The sequence below is a fragment of the Tachypleus tridentatus genome, chromosome 11, assembly GCF_004210375.1.
Source record: "Tachypleus tridentatus isolate NWPU-2018 chromosome 11, ASM421037v1, whole genome shotgun sequence".
Lineage (NCBI taxonomy): Eukaryota > Metazoa > Arthropoda > Merostomata > Xiphosura > Limulidae > Tachypleus > Tachypleus tridentatus.
Window position 1 is genome coordinate 76,991,298 of NC_134835.1, and position 16,943 is coordinate 77,008,240.

At 34.0% G+C, this 16,943-nt stretch overlaps 1 protein-coding gene across 3 annotated transcripts; it reads right to left on the minus strand.

Moving 5' to 3' along the window:
• Nucleotides 1–5,975: 5,975 nt before the first annotated feature.
• Nucleotides 5,976–16,507, minus strand: LOC143232516 (uncharacterized). 3 transcript variants are annotated; one of them, XM_076468081.1, is made up of 4 exons: nt 16,343–16,507; nt 11,125–11,195; nt 7,551–7,804; nt 5,976–7,321 (listed from the first exon to the last, which is right to left on the minus strand). In XM_076468081.1, the coding sequence occupies exon 4, from the start codon at nt 7,313–7,315 to the stop codon at nt 6,938–6,940; it is 378 nt and encodes a 125-aa protein (XP_076324196.1). In that variant the 5' UTR covers nt 7,316–7,321; nt 7,551–7,804; nt 11,125–11,195; nt 16,343–16,507; the 3' UTR covers nt 5,976–6,937. The 3 variants fall into 3 exon arrangements, with proteins under 3 accessions (XP_076324196.1, XP_076324197.1, XP_076324195.1); XM_076468082.1 differs by lacking the exon at nt 11,125–11,195 and having other exon boundaries at nt 7,551–7,759; XM_076468080.1 differs by lacking the exon at nt 11,125–11,195.
• Nucleotides 16,508–16,943: the final 436 nt, after the last annotated feature.

Sequence of the window (16,943 nt, forward strand, 5' to 3'; positions counted from 1 at the left end):
TATTTATATTTTGCTTTAACTTCCAGATACTGGTACACTGACTAGCCACTCTATTAGGATTTCCACCCTCCTACATTTGTCAAACAATCTATTGATTTATTAAACGAGTTGATCAAGTGATGTATCAGTGATTAAATGTGCTCTATAAACGCAGAAATGTTTGTCATATCATGGGAGGTCTGCAAGGAACTGAATAGATGCAAGGGCATCTATGACTTTCAAAGGAGTGTGAGAATCGGTGTTCATCTGGCAGTAGCATCGTGGTTTTTAGTATAGCTGTTCACAGATATCTATCATCTTACTCTAAAAACAGGAGCAAATATAGAAAGACGATACACCAGCAGGAAGCTGCCAGCCATGACTGAGAAAAAAATTATATAAGAGGCTTGTAAACAGCCACAAATGTTAAATTGTGTCGGAGTTGAGCCAGTTCATTGCAGATGAAGTCCATTCCACACTAATTCATTTTCACCTGCGACGGAAAATGGCTATTCCAAGGCAATAATTCTGCAATCCACTTTGCTGGTATTGGCCAAAGTTGTTTTGAAAGATATGACAGTAACTTTAGTCACCTTCGTTATATACGTACCTCAAACTGACCGAGCATTTTTAAGATAAAATTTATAGTCGCATTTGCCACGTTAATCTTCAGCCGGCACCTATGCACTAATTACAGACCTTACTACTCGACAGGTGGGGTAACAAAGAAGAAGAAAAAGTTTGGCATCTTTTGAAATTTATCGAGTTCAGGCTATTACTGCGACGAGAGGTGGTCCAAACCGATACTACCTACGGTCCTAATTAAACATTCAGCCAATATATTACTTCACAAGTGTAAAAGAAACTTATCAAGATAAGTAAAGTTGGATTCTTAGGTGAAGTACGAATATAAATTTCTTATTTTTTGTATAATATCATTTTTCTAACAATTACCTGTTTAATGTAAAGTATATTGCAGTACTATAAATCAAAGTAAAAACTTTTAAAATCTTATTTGAACACAAAGTTTATAGTTTTTATCTGAATTGGTTTCGTTTTGAATTTCGTACAAAGCTACACGAGGGCTATCTGCGCCAGCCGTCCCTAATTTAGTAGTGTAAGACTAGAGGGAAGGTAGCTAGTCATCACCACCCACCGCCAATTCTTGGACTACTCTTTTACCAACAACTAGTGGGGTTTACAGTTACATTATAACGCCCCCACGGCTGAAAGGGTGAGCATGTTTGGTGGGACCGGGATTCGAACCCACGACCGTCGGATTAGGAGTCGAGTGCCTTAACCACCTGGCCTTCATTTGCATTAACGAATCATTACTTGATTTAGTCAAACAATATTTTAAAGTCACAGGGGAGCAAACCTACTGGAGTTCTTAAACAATTAAAACTTATTCACCAATTCCTGTTCTCCAGCACTTGCCTAGGTAACGGGCATTAATCCTCATAACGCTCTAAACCACTAGTTACCATTTAAAAACAAAACTCATAATGTTTCAAATGAACAGTATCTCTTTCAACCTTGTGCCTGTGGCTTTGGAATAACTAAAAACATATTCTCAGTTCAAGGTTAGAAAAAAAGATAAAACCTTAGCATTTTCTTGTCAGAACAGCAATGACAAATGAATCTTCTTTTTCGTTTGAAGGAAAGTATTAACTAATCTTAGAATAACAAATAACCAGTTGTCTTAGCAGAAAAAAAATATCGTATGCAAATTAAAGCAATTTTCTTTACAGGGTCACAATGAAAAAAAACTTTCTCAGAAGAATACGTAATTTAGTCTTCTGATATTCACGCATGCGCTCAGCATTACGTGCCCTTCATTATTCGCCATTAATTTTAACTGTAAATGAAAAATGATGCACCACAGGAGGAGGCCTGACCTCGATATATACGTGGTTCAGTAATACCCACCCGTATTTGAAGAGGTATTGAACAAAGCTGTGTATGCTTGCGAGGTGGTTACTGTATTATTTTTAAGAAGGGGAGGAGGAGTTAGGCACTTATTAAACTCACTGATAGCTCAACCAAAACTTTTGCTAGGGAAGAAACTAAGTAGGCGTTACGTCATAGTGAGTTGATAATAGTTTTATTTTCCTTATTCCTAAAGGTGTTTTACTGTTTCGTATGTTTATTCATTTATTATCACTTACACTATAAATTAATTATTTCATAGCAGCGAAATATTTCTCAACGTAACATCGTACTTACCTTTTTTCAATTTTTAGGCATACACGAAAAACAACCTTGAATAATTGAATACACACAAATATTGTTTTGTTCTCTGTACTTTAGCTCCTTGATAAACGTTTATAACCGAAACGTTGGGAAATAAAAGTTTGTCTCGTCTGAAAACAAATGTCATCCAATTACTGAAGCATTTCAAAATACTTTGGTTTGCACTTCGACAACTACAGTATAGAAAACAACCAATATGTGTGTGTATATGTGTATATTAGGGTGCTCTGCCAGTATCAGAAAATGTGTATACTAAAATATTCAGCCAATGTCAAAAGAAAATTATTTCCAGAAACTTTTCGATGTTTTTAAGAAATATTATTATTTTCTCAAAAAAATGGATTTGAAACAGACGTGTATGTATTTATATAATTAAATGTAAATTCATAAAAAAGAGTAGGTATGTTTAAAGTTAAACATGCCAGGCATGACCAGGTTGGTAAAAGAGTAGCCCAAGAGCAGGCGGTGGATGGTGATGACTAGCTAGCTGCCTTCCCTCTAGTCTTACATTGCAAAATGAGGGACGGTGAGCGTAGATAGCCCTCGTGTAGCTTTGCGCGAAATTCAAAAACAAATTGAAGTTAAAGATACACAATTGCTTATCTTTGCTTTGCCCAGCACGGGTTTTGAAACCTGGTTTCTGGTGTTGTAAATCCGTAGGCATACTACTTTACCACTGAGGGCCAAGAAGAAGAGAGAGAGAGAAAAATCGCAGCCACAGTACAAAAATCCAACACCGGGGCACAAATCATAAGGTAGGTTATTATGTTATGTGCCCTGGTATTTAGAGGTACTGGTGAAAGTAAGACTCAAATTGCATTAGGGGTACACTGTCTATCCAGTTTAACCTCTACCTCATCCGCCTCACGTCATCAAGAAAAAATAAAAGACGAAAAGCGGAAGACTTTCAAAACGTCGTCCTCGACACTTGTGTCTCCACAACAGGCATTTGCTGTCCGTTTTACAAAGTTCATCGTCCCAATCTTTGTCACCTTTCGCTGTGTTATATAAGAAATATATAAAATATTTATATAAATTTAAAAATAGTGATTTAAAGAAAATTATAATATGCACAATAAAAATAATTTCTAAAATTTATTGTAGGGGAATAATTGGAATTACTTATTGGACATTTCATATCTTGTATGGGCATATAAGACCTGCTATGGTGTAAACTTCTTTAGAATCATTGAAGATCCAGATATTAGCATGGAATGGTTCTGAAGAACTTTACACCATAGCAGGTCTTATTAGACATTTCATATCTTGTATGGGTATATAAGACCTGCTATGGTGTAAATTTCTTTAGAACCATTGAAAATCCAGATATTAGCATAGAAGGATGGAAGATGAACACTATATTTATAATATTGATTATTCTTAGTATAGTAATACTTTAACATCTTGGTATTCATGTACAAACATAATATTAGGGGTTGGAACGCTAATTTGAAGGACAGTTTTGCTATTTCTCTCGTTGAGGTAATGTATTCTATTATTTCCTCTTTAGTTTTTGATATTTATTAATTTAGATTTTTTTGAACAACTACATCTGCTCAGGTTTTTTTCTTGATCATGTGAGGCCGGCGAAGTTGAGATTAAATTCGATAGAAGGTGTACCATCAACGCAGTTTGGGTCATATTTCCACCAGTACCTCTAAAGACTAGGACACATTTTACACAATTACCCATCTTATGATTTGTGCCCCGGTATTAGATATTTGTATTGTGACTGTGATTTATTATTCTGTGTGTGTTTTTCTTATAGCAAAGCCACATCGGGCTATCTGCTCAGCCTACCGAGGGGAATCGAACCCCTGATTTTAGCGTTGTAAGTCCGGAGACACCGCTGTACTAGTGGGGGGCTTATTCTTCTCTTACATTCAATCAAATTTTATCTTGGGTTCGGATATACTGCGTAAGATTCGCGTTCTCCTTCCTTTGATGTATTTCCTTTTCTTTCTTTTTTTTTTAATTACCATTCTAGCTCCCCAGTGGCACAACAGTATGCCTTCGGACTTACAACACTAAAAAGCGGGTTTCGATACCCGTGTTGAGCAGAGCACAAATAACCTTTATGTAGCTTTCTGCTTATATACAAGCAAATATATATATATTTATTCTGCATGGCTAGGTGGTTAAGATACTCGACTCGCAATCTGAGGGTCGCGGGTTCGAATCCCCGTCACACCAAACAAGCTTGTCCTTTCAAGCGTGGCGGCATTCTATGTGATGGTCAATCCCACTATTCGTCAGTAAAAGAGTTGGCGGTGGGTGGTGATGACTAGCTACCTTCCCTCTAGTCTTACACTGCTAAATTAGGGACGGCTACCACAGATAGCCCTCGTGTAGCTTTGCGAGAAATTAAAAAAAAAAAACGTTTTTAAATTGTTAACTTTTCTAAATTTACAGTATTTTATTAAGTTTGTGTCAGCAGTAAACAACAAGTTCCAAACTCAGCGATCAACAGTAACTTAAACATACGACTTTTTTCTTCTAATTTTTGCTACTGTTTAAAGAGATTTATGTTGAAATGTCTCTGTAGTAATTAGAGAAACGCTTACTATAACATTTTTAGCCAGTTTAATTAATATATTGTTTTTATTTACCCTTCTATATAAGAAACTAATGACTTTCCTTCTGCGATAGACTACAGTAATAATAGAATACATCCTTAGACGGTGAATATCTTTCCCAAGTAAGAAAAAGCATTAGATAAAGTAAACTGGGCAAGTAATATAGTGAATGGGACTTTGACATATCGTCACCATAACATAACTTGATTGGGAGTTCTAGGCATTCATAACTTTTTTTTCTTCTCGTTATAAAGTTTTACCATAAAGTCACTAACATTTGACAGCTTTTCTGAATTTGGATTGAGCAGCCTTGTAATATTTCTAAGAAAGAAGCGCCTCCATCAGTTTTTTTTTAGGGGTGGGAGATTTTGCGCAAAGCTACTTGTAATCCCTAATTTAGTAGAAGAAAAGCAACTATCAACTCCATTCATTGCTAACTGTGTGATTACTCTTTACCAATGAATATTTGTCATGACCATTACACTGTGATGTCTCCACGGCTGAAAGAGTGAGTTTATTCGACGATAACATTAAAACCCGCAACCGTCAGAATATGAGTCGAGTGTCCTAACCACCAAACGATGCCAGGTCTGAATCAAGTCAGCGTAGAAGGATAGAAACATACAAGTTATTTACGAAGTATTCCAACCAAAATCCTTTTCTCAACTAACTTGCCACACAGGTTGGAAACTATACTTGGTGAGCGTCAGGTGTAGACATTATACAAGTTTTATGATATTCTATAAATATCTGTAAACAAAAATAAAATAATCTTTATATTTGATAAATTTGCGATAATTATGTCCCAGCTCGCTTGACAATTCATTCTATTAATAAAAAAAGTCTTGGTATTGTATCGTGTTTTACTATGGCTTGTCTTCTGGTGCAGTGACTAACTTTTTGTATTTTTAAATTATTTCGTTCTTTATCACAGAATTACTTCAGTTAAAAAGAATAAATTCAAATTAACTTCCAATGTAATAAACTGTCATTAAAAACAAGAAATATACTGAGTTATACCAGGTACTTTACCACTCCAAGTAATGGATTAGTGTTTTATCTTTAGATATATATTTTGCTTGATCAATTATTTCTATCAAAGTTTAATATAATACGTATATGAATGTAAGCTACAACAATAAATAAATATGAAGAGTTTATTTTACAACGATCACATTGACTGGCTGCCATATGATAGGTATTTATTTCACTTTGTTTTGTGTCTGAAGTCATATTACTTGTTTTTATACATAACATTATATTATCACTACATAACACTATAACTGAAGACTCTTAACAGTCTGTGGCACAGCGGTATCTCAGTGGTGGTCAAAACACAGATAGCCCCTTGTGTAGTTTTGTGCTTGACAAACAAATTTTTAGTAAGTTCGCATTTTTTGTATCATCACTGTGAAACGAAACATTTTTCCTACATTTTGTAAATACTGAACTTATTTTGTAACAACAACAAAAAATACTGAAAATTGAATTGTTTGTTTCAGAATTTCCACGCAGTGCAAGGAAAGGGATATTTTGCGCATAGCAATCATTAATTTTAAACTGGTAGACTAGAGGGAAGGGAAATAACACTTACCACCAACTCTTGAAATATTCTTGCCTGATAGGATTTAATCATCACTAATATAGTGCATTAACAACCACAAAGTGCGGAATACGTTCCTATAGCAGTGGATCGTAAACCATGAAACCTTAGATTTACAGTCCAAGCGTGATAACAACTATACCATACCAAGACGTTTCAACTGCTCGAGTTCAAGAAAAACATATTACACTAAATAAACATTTGTTTATGCATATTACACTATGTAACACAAATTTTGTTCCTGGATATTATGTGTTATTTCTTAATTGCTTATATTGTATAAGTACAAAAATAGCAATTATTCCCTTCAAACTTTGCTTTTGTAATCTGGATAATGAAATTTAGAAATTAACTTATTTTCTATGTAAAAACGGGCACATTTTCATTTACACAACGTCTGAATAAAACAACATATAAATCAAGATTTACATGTATTTATACTAAAGTTATACAAAAATGAATAAAAATGTTTAGAAGTAAGTGGTTTTTCGAGATTCGCGACTGTAATATAAATCACTTTCACGTATCAGCCCCCAAATATAGTCTCGGAATTCGACTTTCTTAGACCAAGATCTCTGATCAAGTCATTGAGGTCTCCTTGGTTGGGGTAGTATGGGTTTTTCTCACCAGATGCACCTCTGAAATTGTAATCTGAATCTTCAACGTCTACCTCCTCTTCTGATTTGTTGCTCTCTTCTGAGAATGGCTGCTTTCTCTCTGGTGGAGTGGGTACAGGGAGCTCAGGGCAGTGTGGCACTGGGGCGATGAATAATGGAAAGTCCGGAAACATGATAGCAGATGCATCCTTGCCAGCCCGACGTTTGGAAGGGTCCACCATGCAGAAGTAGCCATTGCTTGACTTGTCAGTGGGATCACGCCAAATTCTTGGAATGACAAACTTCATGGCTCTCTTTTGCAGGATGGTACAGAGAGTACAAAATTCTTATTATGAAAAATAAATTTATTTCATCCACAACTAATGTGTAAGAGGTTCATGCAAAATATTTTATATCTGATATTTTTCTATACTATTGGAATTTAAAATAAATAAATTAAAAGATATTTAAATTTTAAAACAGTCTAAAATGTGTATAATATAAAATCTTATTATTCAAGCAAGCAAAAATTGTCCGTCTTACCTTCTAGAGTTCCTTTGCAGTGCTCGCAGGTAAAATGAGGTGCCCAGGGTTTTTCTTGATTTCCGACAGGCATGTCAAAATATGCCTTGTAGGCTTCACACATTTTAACAGATGCTGTCACAGAGTACTTTTTGCTCTGGTCTTGATAACTTGGCCACATAGTTATCAAAATGTATCTGGAGAATGCTTGCAGCTTCTTGATGTCATCTCTGATAAAATCAGATAGGTCCATGTGTTCACTTAGGCATCTAGAACTAAACTGAAGTGGTGAGCCCCTGTATATATATATATTACTATGGAAAGTTCTAGAAAATTTTCTTAAGTTCTACAACGTTCTAGAAAATTCTTGTGAGTTCGAGAAAATTCTCTATCAGCTACCTAGCACTGAATCTACCTGGAATGTTCTGGAAAATGGGTAAATTTGAAATTTTCATTACCCAGGTCACAAAAGCAAAGATTGAAGAGAAAATAGGTCTTTTCTATTTACTTAAAACATAAGCACTTGATAAATAACACTTTTGCTCAGGAACAAGAAAAAGCAAACATTTTGTTAAGTAGTGTTATTTACGTTATAATATACGTGGTCTTAAGGTATACCAATGACAATTCTAACATTCAATTGCAGAAAAAAATAATTTAAAAATGTAATTAAACCAAATTAGTGGTGTATATTTCTTTACTGACTAGTTTATTTGGTTGTTAGTATTCAAACACAAAGCTACACAATGTGCGTTATAAGCCTTCAGACTTACATCTATGCCACTGGGAGGTACTCATTGGCTGACTACAGCAATGCAAAAAACGAACAGTCAATGTTATAGGTAGGCGTACTACTCAGTACATTTTAATTTTAACAATCTCATCCACATATAACAGGCCTGGCATGGCCAATTGGTTAAGACACTCGACTCGTAATCTGGGGGTCTCGGTTCAAATCCCCATAACTCCAAACATGCTCGCCCTTTCAGGCGTGAGGGCATTATAATGTGAGGGTCAATCTCACTATTCGTTGGTAAAAGAGTAGCCCAATAGTTGGCGGTGGGTGATGATGACTAGCTGCCTTCTCTCTAGTCTTGCACTGCAAAATTAGGGACGGCTAGCACAGGTAACCCTCGTGTAGCTTTGCGCGAAATTCAAAATAAACCAGATATAATAGTATATATCTTCAGAGTCAAATAATATAGGACAGTATATGTCTATGAATCTCAAGTCACGCGTAACATTACTAATAAAAACATGTAATTTTTAAAGAAACGTCACGAATAAAGAACCACAATGTTGTAGAAACTAATTTAGACGATCAATATAAATCCTGCTAAGTAGTTGAGTCTTGACATAAGTTTGGAAACACCAACAAAATCAATAATCAAACCCAAACCATAAAATGTGGTTTTCATGCTTTCAAAAAATCCATGGGTATATTTATTTGTAACTTCTCAGGGTTTTTAAAGTACAAATTATATGAATTTCATATATATATATATATACTACGTTTAGATTTAAGATGTTTTTTACGGTCTGAGTTTTTAAACTTAATTATTTCAGATAAACAAACAAAACAGCAAGCATCCGATCATAAATCCTTCCAACCGTCAGGATCTGTGATGATCCATTATAAAGCTTACCAAACCGTCAGGATCTGTGAAGGTCTATTATAAAGCTTTCCACTTGTCAGGATCTGTGAAGATCCATTTCAAAGCTTTCCAACCGTCAGGATCTGTAAAGGTCTATTATAAAGCCTTCCAACCGTCAGACTCTGTGAAGATCTATCATAAAGCTTTCCAACCGTCAGGATCTGTGAAGGTCTATCATAAAGTTTTCCAACCGTCAGGATCTGTGAAGGTCTATTGTAAAGTTTTCCAACCGACAGGATTTGTGAAGGTCTATTATAAAGCCTTCCCACCGTCAGAATCTGTGAAGGTCTATTGTAAAGCCCTCCCACCGTCAGAATCTGTGAAGGTCTATTGTAAAGCCTTCCCACCGTCAGAATCTGTAAAGATCAATCATAAATACTTCCTATCGTCAGAATCTGTGAAAATCCATCATAAAGACTTCCAACTGTCATGATCTGTGAAGATAAATAATTAATGAAAGCATTGTATGATCCGGTGATTAGTGATCTGATAAAAACACTTACACTATTTTCACAGTCTAAAAAAATCGCTGGTTTCTATCATCCCCTTCACTGTATCATTCAGTACATGTTTCAACTTTAGGTTATGTACAGTGATCATACAAACCATTCTGATATCGCTCTATTATCCTATCCTGCACGGCTTATTAACCTCCTCCACTCGCGGTGGCAGCTCCATCGGTAACCTTGTTCACCATTCTCTTTTTAAAGTCTGATCCTTTGTGGCCGATATACGTAATTATATTGTTGTTTGAGTCCAGCTCACCTGATTAATTGCGTATCCCTACAAATCGTATGATATTCTGTTTTACTTTAACCTGTACAAGGTACAATTTGCAGCACTCGCAATTATTACTTGGTCGCCTCAGCCATGTCCTGATCAGTGTTTATCATTAGAGTAAAGAATATCTACTGTTTCTTTCAGTAATAATTGTTTTGTTCAAAATAATATCATTGAGTTCCTTTATTGTATATTTTTGTTAGAAGATGATAATCTATTCATAGCTTGATAATGTTAAGGAACTTTCTAGTTTTGGATCCACCAACTCTGTTTTTCTCTCCAATAAATGAGAGTAACAATAAGTTGTCTCTCGAGACATTGTCTCCAGAAGTAATTTTCTTCCTTGATATAAGCTTCTAGTTTGTAATCAAGAGTACAATGTAGATGCCAATAATCGACTCTTAAATAAATACTTGGATGTGAATCCTAATGTTAAGTGTTTCTTGTCTTCATTTCTTGCCCCGACCGAATGATAGGTTGCTTTGTTTCGGCTCACAAGCAATCTTGCTTCAGGCTTTAGTGCGGGAGAACGGTAAAGTTAAGTACGTATTTAACATTTGTTTTTTAATAAGAGATTTTGAGAAAAAAATTGTTACCTTGTTTCTTTATTCCATGGAAACTGGTCTTTAAGTTTGCACGAACTTGGTGCAGTGATGAATTGCTTTGTTTGGACATCTGCTATATTAACTAGAAAATTCGACCCTTCCATTGGGTGTTTGTTAATTACTTGATGTATTTCACGTTGATTAATGATAGCTCTGGAAATGGGTTGAAATTCCTGTTGGTAAGATTGGGTCGCATCTGAACAGTTGCTATTAGAACTCAATTTTTACCGTTAAAACTTGTATATGTGAGAGTGATTGCACGAGTGATCGAAACATTTTAACTGTTATTAAAATATTCTTCCTTACTGTAAAAGTTGTAACTTGTAATAAGATGACACTTATAATCAGAAAGAAAATTTTGCCTAGTGGAGCAACTTTAAAGAAAACAGCACAACAGAAATAATCCTAAACACTGAATAACAGACGAAAACAGTGCTTACCTTACCATCAACAACTATAAGAACTACGGAATCCACCAGTCAAAAAACACAGATTGTATTGTACTACAATAGAAAGAATCCTAAACACTGAATAACAGACGAAAACAGCGCTTACCTTTAGGCTTAGCCATCAACAACTATAAAAACTACGAAATCCACCAGTCAAAAAACACAGATTGTATTATACTGCAATAGAAAACATTACTAGTCATCTCAATTATAATGTAACAAAATACTATGTCTGACTTCAGTTTAATATAATACAGCTTGGTAGTAATGCAATACCACACAAATCAATTCCTTTTACCAAGACAAGAATGCAAAAATAAAGCAATATCAAAAACCAAGACAGATAAGTTATTCTGTACATATAACAGTATATATTACTAACTCATTCAACCGATCATTACTTGGGCCTTAATAAATAAATTAATAAAGCAAAATAAAAATTACTCTAAAATTTACTGCGTTTTACAGAATACGAAAATATGTATATGATAAATGAATAAAGGATTGAAAATAATCAACTTACTATTTATGACCAAGTACGTTACAGGTAAGGGTAATACATCGTTTGATAGCAAACAACTTCAGAATTACATCTTAAAATACACAAGCAGGAGAGTTAAGTTGTAATAAACAGTAATATAACCAATAAATGTGAGAATAACACTATGTGATATAAATAAATTATTCAAAGGATTATAATACAGAAAATCAATAAGAATATAAAGTAATATACAGGTAAACAATTAAGTATTACATAGTAAATAGAACAAAAACTATTAATAATTAAAAATGATAACTCAGAAATTGTCTTAAGACAATCAGACGTAAAATGCGAATTACTGAACTACAGCTAAGCATTATATAACTCGGCAGCAGGACAGATTACGAAACATTTTGTACGCATCATGTAACATTACCACAGTTAATTAACTCAGAAAATAGCTATATGAACATTGCACATTGTTTTAATACTTGACACTATTTTAGAAGTCTTGGAGTAAACAACACATACATTATAGGATTTAAGTAGCTGATCATGGCAACTAACAACATGCATATTATTATATTTAAAACTTAGCCTCTCTCTCTCACTATGGGCAGTCTAGGTAGGTGATTGTTAATGTAAACATTCCCGAAATGCCCTCCTTAAAATACGGATATAAACGATAACTAAAACAGAATGAAACGGGCTAGTCTATACGTTCGGTTTTTGCATTTTAAAACCTTTCCTCGAGTAATCAATCACCAGGTCAAGTGAAGAAATTTAAAAATCAAATGTTACAATAGATCACGTGCCTAAGACCATATAACTTGCATGCGACAGTTCGAAAAAAAGAAGTAAAAGTTAATTGCCAAAGGTATTTTTTGCATATTAATTAAAGGGATAAATAAACAAACAATGGATGGGATAAAGAAATGACGAGATATTGCTTGATTTGGTACACTGCACCTGAATTGTGGTCTACAAGTTTGTTTGTTTCGTTGTTGTTTTTTTAATTTCGCGCAAAGCTACACGAAGGCTATCTGCGCTAGCCGACCCTAATTTAGCAGTGTAAGACCAGAGAGAAGGCAGGTAGTCACTACCACTCACCGCCAACTTATGGACTACTCTTTTACCAATGACTAATGGGATTGACCCTTTCATTATAACGCACCCACGGCTGAAAAGGTAACCATGTTTGGTGTGACGGGAATTCGAACACACAGTCCTCGGATTACGAATCGAGTATATTAACCACCTGTTCATGCTGGGCCTATATAATTTAAAGGGCAGCAAGTTGATTTAGAATACTGATATGTGTGTGTGTGACCAAAGTATGTAGTCTGAACCACTATAACAGAGAAAAACAGTGTGTTTTGTTTTCTCTTCATTTTTACGGCACCTATTGGGTTCGATTTCAAACTGAAAAATGCAGTGCTTCTTTAGGACCTACACCACACAATATGAGAAATGTAGTGAAACAACTGTTTTAATTGGTGCTAGTGAAGGTATATTTTAGATCTTGTGCAACTGAAATATTCATAGACTTTTGTGATTTAGGCTTCATCAATGGAATCACAATTAGCTGCTAATCCAAAAAAAAAATAATGCACTGTTTGTATTTTAGGTAAGTTTACGAACATATATCTGTACTTATATGTGAAATAGTTCATGAGTTTACTTACTTATCTCAATTATATTTAATATTGTGTTAAAAACCAATTAAAATTACAACAGATGGGCTACAAATCATACGAGGATAGAAACTTTATTCACTGCTTGTAAAATAGTTGGGATAATTTTATTTACTAATTTAAAGTTTCAATACGTAGTTTTAATAGTTTTACTCCATTTAAACTTGAAATATACCTTTTAGTAATTAGACAATGGTAGAGGAACTCATATGCATGTAAGGAAGTTTTATTTTGGGACAGTCAGGACCGAGCTATTGTAGTTGTATGTACACTATGCTTGGATAATACATTTTTTGCAGTTGAGGGGTCACTACATTTATCATTCATATTGTGAAATATACTACATGCACTATATCTTATCCAGATGCTTTCTTGCTAGGTCAAGTCGTGGCCTAATTGGTTACGATGTTCAACTTCTCCTTACTTGCTGACCTATTATGGGTTAAGTTACTTTGAAGTTTTCAGTCCTGACTTTAGTGATAAAAATAGATGATAGATAAGCATTGTTCATCATGTTTCTGTTCTCTGAACTGCGAACAAATTAATCTTCAAGACATATTTTAAAGAAAACCTAGAACTTAGAAAAGAACTTACCGAAGTCGAGTTGAGATAAATCAATTAAATTAGCGTCTGCTCTAAATCTGAGCTACAAGCATGTAGACCACAACTAGGCTTAGAGTCCTTGACTAGTGCAACCACCTACAAAACAATGACCCACCTTACGTCACAAACTCAGAAGAAGAGATAAAAGCATCAAGACTCCTGTCACCTCAAATGATGCAATGCTCATATAACAAATGGGAGAGACATATTATAGCATATGAAAGATGTTCATAAGATCATTGAACCAAATTTGGCTTATGTCAACTCCAACAGTGTGAAATGAAAGCTCCAAATCTGGCACAGTCTATCAACTTTTATGTCTCTTCTCTGGCTGGTTGGCTACCTACTATAACATCATAATAGATATATCCACTTTTAACCTCCATACCATACTATTGATCAATGACACAACCACTGTCAGGCTCGAGCATTAAATTAGGTGGAGACTTGAGGTGTGATAGAACATGATTGTAAGTTATAAATGATAAAAAGTAGCATAGGAGATTGACAGCTTCCACAAGAAATTAGGCAGTTGATAGAAAATAACCAAAACAGGAAGATGGGTCCTTTCATAAGATTAAAACAGAAAAGTGGCACTTTTGGAGAATTTCCTTAGCATTCCGTTATCCACCTAGAGCCCTTTTGTACACAATATATATAAATATATATTTTTCCAATTTCATATTACAATCACACAATGCATTGACTTTCATTCAATTCATTATATAAATTGTGAATCATATATATTTGAAAGTTTGTTTTGTTTAACTAGACTTAATTCTAATTTTCCTTTTTTGAATATTTGCATTAGCTTTTCATAGTTTCTTTTTTATGACGTTGTCTGAATATTGTGGTTTGATTTTTTATGTTATTTTAACTTTTTAGTTCTTTGATGGATTTTGTTATTTTATATTGCGCCCCTACATTTCCATAGGTTTAAGTTTGTTCAGCGATATTATTAAAAATTAATTTATAGTACTTTTTTAACAATATTATTCTTGTAAGATTTAATGTTATATGCAAGAGGTTGGTAATTTCGTTTTTTTTCAATGTGGCTAATTTTCTACAGCATGATGTTTTACTTTCTATTTTCTTGAAATTTGGTACACAGTTGAAGTTGTCAATTTATTGTTACTTTTTTTATTTTTTTAGTGTTGCAAACATATAGATGTCCATGTATTTTTTTATTTATTATCACTTGAAATTGCAATTTTTGCCAAAAGGTGCACTTTTGGTTGTTTTTTTTTTAAGATTTAACTTAATTTTCTTTGAATTTATATTGTTATTATTATTGTTTTATAACTGATTAGCGGAAACCGTTTATTACAGTAGTACAGCTGTTATAACATCACACATGTCTGAAAGGAGAAGGAGATTACAAGAACTTATGATCACAGCAGTTAATTTTATTTACCCTTTAACAGTTAGTTTTAAGTTTCAGGTTTAGAAAGACCCTGCAGAAAGAAAGGGGAAGAGTGATGATTCGAATTAAAACAATACTGAACTTTTTCACTACTATAAGTTATCTTCTTTGGGCATGTTCACGTAATTGTTTTTTTAATTTTTTAATAAATACTCTGTATGTAGTTACGACACATTTGTTTAACTGGATGTAGGAAAGTTGTCTACTTATACAAATACTACATACTACAATGATTGTTCCATAAATTTTGTACTTGCCTGACCCTGATTTTGTGTCGTGCAAACCTGTTGTGAGGTGATGTCATTTATAAGAGGTGATACAGAAACATATACAATTTAGCATGAATTGGGGCTTATATCCCTTAGGTATATTCTATGGGAATGTTACATAATGTATTATAAATTGTTGTTACAAGATCAAACACCACATTTCATCTGACAATATGATGTCTTTACTGTACTATAGTAACAGTATATAACAATGAACATAAAAGCTATGTTTCATCTCTATATATGGTGCTATTAAATTGATTCATTTTGTTCCATGTGCTGGTGACTTTTTTTATCAACGAAATATATACTATATATAACATATTGTATAATACCGCACAAGATACGAAACTGTTGTACTGTAATCAAGATGCATGTGGCAATATCCATTATAGTTGGAAAAAGCATACCAAACTAGCCTTCTGTTGTCGTGCTTCAGAGAGAAAAATTTAGCCTTTACTTCTGAATTCATTTCGTATAGATGGAGACTTATGTTAGATATGACACTTCTCTGTATATACTTGTCTGAAATTAGGCTGTCAGCGTCAATGTTCTCATTTATAAAAGGACCCATACAACAGAGCAGATGTGGTTAATTATCAACTGTTAGCAGCAAAAACATCCAATGCGAGTATATAAAGAAATAAGATCATTCACCAAAAATACAACAAGCTGAACATATTTCTCTATCTATAGCAAGAATATTTCCCAAACCCCATAAATAATAGAGTTCAGAGAAGAGAACTCAAAAACAAGATTTCTACGGGCCTTATATGGTATTCCTGAAAATGAAATCCCAGAAATCATGTCATCAAAATAAGGCTTGTTTATATTAGTAAGATTAATGTACTTACCATCAGTTAGCTTGAGAGACCAAACAAAATATATTCAACCTGATTATTTTGCTGCAACATATATGTTATAAACAAAATCACTCTGTTCTGTAATAGTTGGTTTGACTTTTTCTTCTATTATCCGGCAGAAGTTAAATGAAAAGTGGTATCTGTCCAGGTGACTCTTCAGCAAGGACAATGTATTTCAAAACAAACACTTGGTACGTATTCCAAGTGGTACAAAAATCAACTGATAACGTTTTGAGTAAATATGCACTTGGCACGACCATTTCCCATTGACCTGATTTATAATCTTATATTGTTGGGGCTTGTGCAATCTAGTTTTCTCCATAATGCACCAGGCACGAATGTAGTTTAGACTATTTCTATCAATTTTACTGTCATAAGGAGGAGATCATTAGACACGTGAAGTTTGGAATAATTGTACTGTTCATGTTCAGGATACGCCATCCTCATTGAAGGTTTTACGTTATTTTAGGAAATATGTTCTTAGCTCATTATAACATGATCTTCATATGAGCATTATTCCAATAGAACTAAACTTCATGTGATCTACGAAACATCTGTATTACTTTGGCGTGACTGAATTATCTGTTGTTAA

Excerpts from the sequence above, each read along its gene's own strand:
- LOC143232516 (XM_076468082.1), bottom strand. The coding sequence starts at position 7,315 with ATGAAGTTTGTCATTCCAAGAATTTGGCGTGATCCCACTGACAAGTCA.